Below are 8801 nucleotides of genomic sequence, written 5' to 3'. Positions count from 1 at the left end.
TGGAAACATTTTTAAACAAACAAGTCTAAACCATTTTGATTCACACAACTAATTTCTTTAGCTTGGAGTTTGTGCGACACAATTGACAAGTGCAACACAAAAAAAAATGTGTGACACAAAAATAACCCACATGTGCGACAGAATAGTAAATAAGCCTTAAAAAAAAACGAGTGATATTGAAATCACTCCAGAATAAACACTCCACTCTTAGTAAATCAGCGCCAGTACGTTTCAAAGCACTTTATTGGTTTGTAAAGAACTGAAAATTGTCATTTGTTGTGTTTGCAGTATATTTCAAAAGCTATTTCAATCAAACTTTTAACAACATTTAAACTTTTTAAACATTTTAACAGGTCACGTTACATTTTAACATTGGACCCCTTATTTGATAGCAGCTTCACAAGTCTTGCATCCATTGAGCTTGTGTGTTTTTGGACAGTTTCTGCTTGAATTTGTTTGCAAGATGTCAGAATAGCCTCCCAGAGCTGCTGTTTGGATGTAAACTTCCCTCTCATACAAATGAATTGAGTGCTTGTCTTCTATAGCACGCACTCTCTCTAAGAGATCAAGGGGGGTCTTAGCAGTCAGACACCCCACAATCAGATACTTATCCCCTATCCTAGTATTTTCTAACCTTTTTAAACTCAGGGTGCCCCTCTGAATTAGTTTTTACTGCAGGGCACCCCACCACAATAATTTATAGAATAATTCATAAAGAAAAAGGCGTCAAACAGGACATAATTGACACAAAGTATACTTTATTAATATGAAAAATGACAAGACATTTAAAATAATTTAAAAGAATACATATATAGTAGTAAACATGAATCCAAGAGATGCTGAGAGAGAAGAACGGGGGCTATGCTTGTCTGCCAGGGAAAGAGTTAAATAAATAGTGCACATAAGTATTGTTTCCCATGAATTAATGAGGGAGGCTACGGCTCAAGGGTTGTGGAATAGATATTAGGAACTGATCCGGCAATGCTCGGATCGCAATTAAATACAGAAAATCAAAGAGCAAGAGAGAGCCCCAGGGGATCAAAAGCGCATTATAAGTAGAACAAACCCTAAGCTAGACAATATAAGGAAATACTTTACCAAGTGGAGCAGAGAGTACAATGCTACAGCCACCCGCCACCCAACGTTTCACCAATGAAGGCTTCTTCCGGGGTGTGGTCAATAGAGTGTGGGGTATGTATATATGCAGAGACTTAACCAATTAAAACCAGGGACAAAAGCACGTGATTTAATTAGGGCGTCGTAATCGCCCATAGGTCACTGTTACCAAGCCTCGCTTTCATACCGAGGTCCGGAAACAGATACGTCTGTCAGCGTGCATCACCTGACAAACCAAGCCTCGCTTCCAAAGCGAGGCTCGGATGTACGGGCCAATCGTATACTGGGATGTGTCATTATCCAGTAGAGAGCCAAACCTCGCTGTCAAAGCGAGGCTTGGAAAGTGCTCAGATGCGGAGATCCCTACTAAAGCGAAAATTCATAACTCTAGGTAGTTAGTTATAATTATATACAGGCACAATTCAAACATAAATAAAAAATAAAATATATTCATTTCTATATCAACATATTATAGATTACATATCAGGGACTAAATATCATGATGGGTACATATTGTGAGTAAATACATAAAGAGTACACACTTAAGGTAAGTACATATAATACTAGGGTCACATGTTATGTGGATGCAAGTGCATATTATTATATTTTTCATATATTCATATATTTTATTATATAGATATTCATGCAGCTGCACTGCACAAAGGCAGTACAGCATCATGAAGAATCAAGGTAAGTGCATCGCGTGCAAAAAAAAAAAAAAAAAAAAAAAAAAAAAGAAACAAAAAACAACAGAACAACAGTAAAAAAAAGTCAAGTGCAAAGTGAACACACAGTGACAAAATAAAAGTGACATGCAGGAAAAAAGGGGGGGGGGAAAGGAAGAGGGGGGGGGGGGAAAGAAAGGGGGAAGAGGGGAAGAGGGGGAGAAAAAAGAAACCTATATAAAAATCTACCTAGTAAAAAAGGGGGGGGGAACCAAAATGTCAATGAATGTGTGAAAAAGTGGAAATATGAAAAATGGCTTAATAATTAGTACCACTGTCATAAATAAATAAATGGGTAGCAGTGAATGTTAAATATAATTTAAGCAATTAGATTAGAGCCCCAAAGATAATATAAATAAACAAAGAGGGGCATAAAAATGTGGGTATATAGAAAAAATATAAAATAGGGGAGTGACAGTGTAGTGTGAGATTAGTGTACGGAGTGTAAGATGGGATGAAAGAAGTGAATAGTATGAGTGAAAAACGTATATATGTGATTGAAAGGCCTGTGTAAAAGTGTGATGAGGTGATAAGAAGAAAGAGGGATTGTAATCATGCATAAAAAAAAAACATATAGGGTATAAGAAGTGGGAGTAAAAATATCGTATCAAGGAATATATAATTAATTGAAAATTAGTAATAAAATTAATAATAAATATAAAAAAAAGGTATTAAAAATATATGTAAAAGAATATATAGAGAGAGGATTGTGACCCTGGAAGTGTACATAAAAAAGTATGTTTTAAAATTGATAAGAGAAAGAGAGTCCCAACATGATTCCGGTGGTAAGGTCACTCCAACGATAGAAGGAGGCTAGAAGTAGTCACGTGATGGCCCTGGTTGGTAAGTCTCATAACACATCTAGATAGACAATCAGATAAAAAGGAATAAATTAATAAACAACAGTTAAAACAAAATGGAAGCTGCTAAAGAATCACTTAAAACCCATTAATTACACACACTAATAAAAATCCGAGCTCAGAAACCAACCAATACTCCTCACAAAAATGGGGCATAGCTGTTTACCTCATTTAAGCCGTGAGGTACAAGTGTGTCCAGCCTGAAGATCCATCGCGTTTCTCTTTGTGCAACCAATTTCTTCCATTGGCCACCTCTGATACCCACCGGGACGTGGTCGATACCTATGAATTTGAGGAGAGTGGCATCACTGTTATGTTTAAGTTTAAAGTGTCTTGGTAGGGTTTTCAAAGACTGAAGGTTTGTTTCATTGGCTGCCGCATTAATATCCAGGATATGCTCTCTGACCCGTCGGCGGAGCTCCCTGGTGGTCATGCCCACGTATAGCAATTCGCATGGGCATTGTGCAACATATACCACCCCTTTGGTTACACAGTTTATTTTCTGCCTAATTTCATATGACTTGGTACAGGATGAATTGCGAAACATATCAGTCCGTAATATATTACTACATGCAAGGCATTTACCACATGGGGAGCAGCCGTTTTTGGGGCCCTTGGAGCCAAATAAATATGGCTCCTCAGTCTCATAGTGGCTCCTCACCAGAAGGTCCTTCAAGTTTCTATTCCGTCTATATGCAATCGCTGGTCTCGAAGGTATCATACCATTTAGTGTCTCATCCACTTGTAGAACGGGCCAATGCTGTTCAAGTATCTGCCTAATCTCATGGCTACGAGAGTTATAATCTAAAATGCACCTCACCTGGTTGTCAGTTGTCTTGTTGGTCCTTGTTCTATGTAGGGATGACGCACGATCCGTTTTTTTCGCTCTCCAGTATGCCCTTTTAATGCTCCGATTGCTATAGCCCCTTTCACAGAATCTTTTCTCTAGATCACGGGCCTGCATTTCAAAGTCCTGTTCCGTGGAGCACAGGCGTCTTGCACGTAGGAATTGACCTATGGGAATATTTCTGATCAAATGTGTGGGGTGAGCAGAGCTGGCGTGTAGTACGGTATTAGCTGAAGTAGATTTACGATGTAGATTCGTCTGGATAAATCCATTGGCGTCCGCCTGTATCTGGATATCCAAAAACTCAATATTAGTTTTATTCACTTTATGCGTTAGATGAATGTTTAAGTTGTTGTTATTGAGGGCATCCATAAACTGTTCCAACTCGTCTAGTGTACCCTGCCAAATAAACAGGATATCATCAATGTATCTGCCCCATGACAGTACTTTTTCAGCCAAGGGGCAGGTATCCGACGTAAAAAGGGTCCTCTCCCACAACCCAAGGAACAAATTGGCATATGAGGGCGCACAAGCCTCCCCCTTTTTTACTAGGTAGATTTTTATATAGGTTTCTTTTTTCTCCCCCTCTTCCCCTCTTCCCCCTTTCTTTCCCCCCCCCCCTCTTCCTTTCCCCCCCCCCCCCCTTTTTTCCTGCATGTCACTTTTATTTTGTCACTGTGTGTTCACTTTGCACTTGACTTTTTTTCACTGTTGTTCTGTTGTTTTTTGTTTCTTTTTTTTTTTTTTTTTTTTTTTTTTGCACGCGATGCACTTACCTTGATTCTTCATGATGCTGTACTGCCTTTGTGCAGTGCAGCTGCATGAATATCTATATAATAAAATATATGAATATATGAAAAATATAATAATATGCACTTGCATCCACATAACATGTGACCCTAGTATTATATGTACTTACCTTAAGTGTGTACTCTTTATGTATTTACTCACAATATGTACCCATCATGATATTTAGTCCCTGATATGTAATCTATAATATGTTGATATAGAAATGAATATATTTTATTTTTTATTTATGTTTGAATTGTGCCTGTATATAATTATAACTAACTACCTAGAGTTATGAATTTTCGCTTTAGTAGGGATCTCCGCATCTGAGCACTTTCCAAGCCTCGCTTTGACAGCGAGGTTTGGCTCTCTACTGGATAATGACACATCCCAGTATACGATTGGCCCGTACATCCGAGCCTCGCTTTGGAAGCGAGGCTTGGTTTGTCAGGTGATGCACGCTGACAGACGTATCTGTTTCCGGACCTCGGTATGAAAGCGAGGCTTGGTAACAGTGACCTATGGGCGATTACGACGCCCTAATTAAATCACGTGCTTTTGTCCCTGGTTTTAATTGGTTAAGTCTCTGCATATATACATACCCCACACTCTATTGACCACACCCCGGAAGAAGCCTTCATTGGTGAAACGTTGGGTGGCGGGTGGCTGTAGCATTGTACTCTCTGCTCCACTTGGTAAAGTATTTCCTTATATTGTCTAGCTTAGGGTTTGTTCTACTTATAATGCGCTTTTGATCCCCTGGGGCTCTCTCTTGCTCTTTGATTTTCTGTATTTAATTGCGATCCGAGCATTGCCGGATCAGTTCCTAATATCTATTCCACAACCCTTGAGCCGTAGCCTCCCTCATTAATTCATGGGAAACAATACTTATGTGCACTATTTATTTAACTCTTTCCCTGGCAGACAAGCATAGCCCCCGTTCTTCTCTCTCAGCATCTCTTGGATTCATGTTTACTACTATATATGTATTCTTTTAAATTATTTTAAATGTCTTGTCATTTTTCATATTAATAAAGTATACTTTGTGTCAATTATGTCCTGTTTGACGCCTTTTTCTTTATGAATTATTCTATGTCTTGTGGCGTAGGACCTACTGTGTGGGAATTTTTTTCTTTGGGTATCTCACAATAATTTATGGCAAAGGCAAAAAATAGCTAAAAAAAGCAAGGCACTATATTCAGATATCTGTTGGCTATGTAGATTACAGTGCTGCTATATTTAGTGATTCACAGGTAACGTCATTCATCCATGGTGCCAGGCACAGTAAAGTGGGTAAGTAAGTGAGTTTGTAGGGAGGTGTAGGTAAGTTGGGTAGGAAAAAGTAGGTTTTCTCATTTGGCATGTGCCCCCTTTATATAGATGCACCCAAGTATGTAATTTCTCTTTGTAAGCTGGCACCCACAGTAATTTGATTCCCCAGCATGATTGTGTCCCCTGTAGGTACTTTCCACAGTATTTAGTTTTTCTCAATAGGTATTTTGCTCCCTCTAAGGAGGACCCCCTCCCTGGTATTTATTTTGCCCCATGTTTGTAGGACTACATGTAGGTAGGACCCCCCTCTGAAGATAGTTTGCTCCCTGTAGGTAGAACCCCCCTTTAGGCAGCTTGCCCCCTGCATTTAGGACGGCCATGTAGGTAGTTCCCCATAGGACTTTTCTGTAAATAGATTGCCCCTAGTAGGTAGGAGTCCCTTGAAGGAAACCTGTCCAAGGTAAGCAAGTAGGACCCCATTGTAGAAAGATTGGCCGAGGTGGGTAGAACCCACTTGTAGAGAGATTGTCCCTGGTAGGTAGATAGGGGCCCCTTGTATGAATATTGCTCCAGGTAGGTAGACTCCCTTGTAGGAAGATTGTCCTAGGTGGGCAAGACTCCCTTGTAGAAAGTTTTTCTAGGTAGGTAGGACAACCTTAAAGAAAGATTGTCCCAGATAGGTGAGGAGTTAGGCAGGATCCCCTCATAGGATGTTTTCCCAGGTAGGTAGGTAGTACTGCCTTGTAGGAAGATAGGTACATAAGTAGGCAGGGTCCTCTTTTAGGAAGTTTGTCCAGGTAGGTAGGACCCTTTTGTGGGAAGATTGTCCCAGGTAGGACCTCCTAGTAAAACGATTGTTGTAGATAGGTAGGTAGTATGTTTGGTAGTGCTCAGACAAATCCCCATTCTATGTTCCCAGAGAGGCCTGATCAATGGATATTCAGGGATTCAGCATTCAGGGAAGCAACATGACACAGCACAGACTCCAGTGTGCTATAAAATGGTTCCAGGTGAATAAGAAGGTTAAATATGGTGTTATCTTTTGCAAGAACAATACATCTCATTTTGTTTACCACATTATTTTCTAACTAAAACATGCCGTGTAAGGGATGTGCTGTATACAAGGATCAGGGTTATCGCCCGACTCCTACATAACCTTTATCATATATAGTTTCCCTATCGGTAGGTAGGTAGTAAGTTTGTTAGGTAGGTATAAAGTAAGGTTGGTAGGTAGGAAGTTTAGTAGGTAGTTTGGTTGTTAGGTAGGTAGGTAGGAAGGTATGTAGGTAAGTTGTAGATATGCAGTTTAGTAGGTAGGTAGTTTATTAGGGAGGTAGTTTGATTGGTAGGTAGTTTGGGTACAGATAGGGAGGAAGTTTGGATGGTAAGTAAGTAGTTTGGTAATTGACAAGTAGTTTGGTAGATAGGTAAGCAGGTTGTTTGGCTGTTAAGTAGATAGATAGTTTGGTTAGTAGTAGAGTTGAGTGAGCTGAGCCCCCTGAACTGGGACTTGATCCCTATTCCGGGGGGACTGTGGCTTAGCGAACCTTCGAACATTGCCAGGTTCGCTTTGTGCATTTTTTTTCCTTTTCTTTTCACTTCAGATACATGTATGCAGATTATTACATCAGATTCATTGAACTGTGTCGATGGCCAGCGTTTCGAAGGCCTGTGGGGGAGTGTTTTTTGTAATTAAATGTTTTTCCATGTGTCATGTTTTTTTTTTAAATATACTTTTCAGGCTTAGTAGTGGGAGTCCATTACTAAGGTGAGGCTTATTGTTAGCCCCCAAAACAGCTAGCCTAACCCCCAAATATTACCCTGATACTCACAACCACAGGGGTACCAGGAAGAGCCAAAATGTGTCAAAAACAGGGCTACTTGAACTAGGCAGTAACAGACTGACCTTATTTAGGCTAGGGAGGGCTAATAACAATGGTCATCGTCCACCCTGGTAATGTCAGGCTGTTGCTGCTTGGTTAGTATCTGGTTGAGAATAAAAATACGGAGAACCTCACATTTTTATTTATTTATGGGTGCTCTCCCCTGGAGAGAGTGCCTATGCAACAGTCTCCAGCTGTTGCTAAACTACAGCTTCCATAATTTCCAGAAAGCCTTTTGCTGTTTACATTATACATTTTTAACATGTATTTTTTAAATAAAAAAGTCATGCTAAAAACACACAATGTGAACAGACCAAAACTTACCAACCTCACTCTAGCATGTGAACTTCATCATAAGAGGCGGGGTTACACAAGAAGAGGCCCGGACCAGGAAGAAGGTGGTAAGTGAATGTCTGATCACTACTATATACATTATACAGTAATCTATAAAGATGGGTATATAATGTATATCCTGCCCCGAGGAGTTAACTTGCAGTAGCAAAGGGACCAGGTCTGCATCTCACCCAGGCTTTCTCTTTCATGGCAACAATATTTTGTGCAACAGTTTCACTGGCTTCCAAGGTCCCACAACATACATGACATCAAAACATTAATAAACTGGAGTCTGCACTAGGTCTTTTTAACCTAGTCTCCCCCTCAACCATGTGTGCCAGACAATACATCATTAAGGGTGAGTTCACACAGTATTATTTCTATACATCCCAGCTCATCAAAAAAAGGGAAGCTAACTTATACCAAAGGTCACAGCAGCAAGTCCTTTGACTTTATTGGCCAAAATACAGTTAGTGACTACATTCATGGCACTTCCTTTGTATGCATGTTATTTTCTGTACTTAATAGTGCAGCACACCACACTATTGAATACAGCAAAATAAACCTGTATGAGTGGAAAGTGTCCCAAACTAAGCCACTATCAATGGCAAAGCGAAAAAGAACCTTTGGGTGGCCCTGCTGGTTCCAATGGTGTAGGTAACAAACTGTAGCCAGAGATGCAGGTAGTACAAAACACTGGACAGTTTATTGGACGGACCATAAAACAATAAAATAAGAGGATTACGCGTTTCGAGGGAGCCTCCCCCTTCTTCAGATCAGTATGTCATCAATTACAAACATGCAGGTATATATACAGGAGAAAATGGGTGCAAAAGGGCGCTGGGAGGAGCTACAAACAGGTAAGTTGCATAATGGGTATTAGGTACAATTACAAAACATAGTAATTAGATATTGTACTAAGTTGTATTAATGGCAAGATCTCTAGTACCCATACATATATATAATTATACAAAAT

The 8801-nt window shown here is 39.8% G+C and overlaps 1 protein-coding gene across 1 annotated transcript; it reads right to left on the bottom strand.

Moving 5' to 3' along the window:
• Window positions 1-2563: 2563 nt before the first annotated feature.
• Window positions 2564-8034, bottom strand: LOC130367434 (uncharacterized). The gene is made up of 3 exons (XM_056569852.1): window positions 8017-8034; window positions 2868-3947; window positions 2564-2702 (listed from the first exon to the last, which is right to left on the bottom strand). Exons 1-3 carry the CDS (start codon window positions 8032-8034, stop codon window positions 2655-2657), a joined length of 1146 nt encoding a protein of 381 aa, XP_056425827.1. The 3' UTR covers window positions 2564-2654.
• Window positions 8035-8801: the final 767 nt, after the last annotated feature.

The sequence above is a fragment of the Hyla sarda genome, chromosome 4 (assembly GCF_029499605.1).
Source record: "Hyla sarda isolate aHylSar1 chromosome 4, aHylSar1.hap1, whole genome shotgun sequence".
NCBI lineage: Eukaryota > Metazoa > Chordata > Amphibia > Anura > Hylidae > Hyla > Hyla sarda.
This window is presented reverse-complemented; position numbering and strand designations above follow the sequence as displayed.

Excerpts from the sequence above, each read along its gene's own strand:
- LOC130367434 (XM_056569852.1), bottom strand. Across the intron at positions 2,703-2,867 it reads TACCTCACGGCTTAAATGAG|ATGTGTTATGAGACTTACCA; the intron begins GTAAACAGCTAT and ends TTGTCTATCTAG.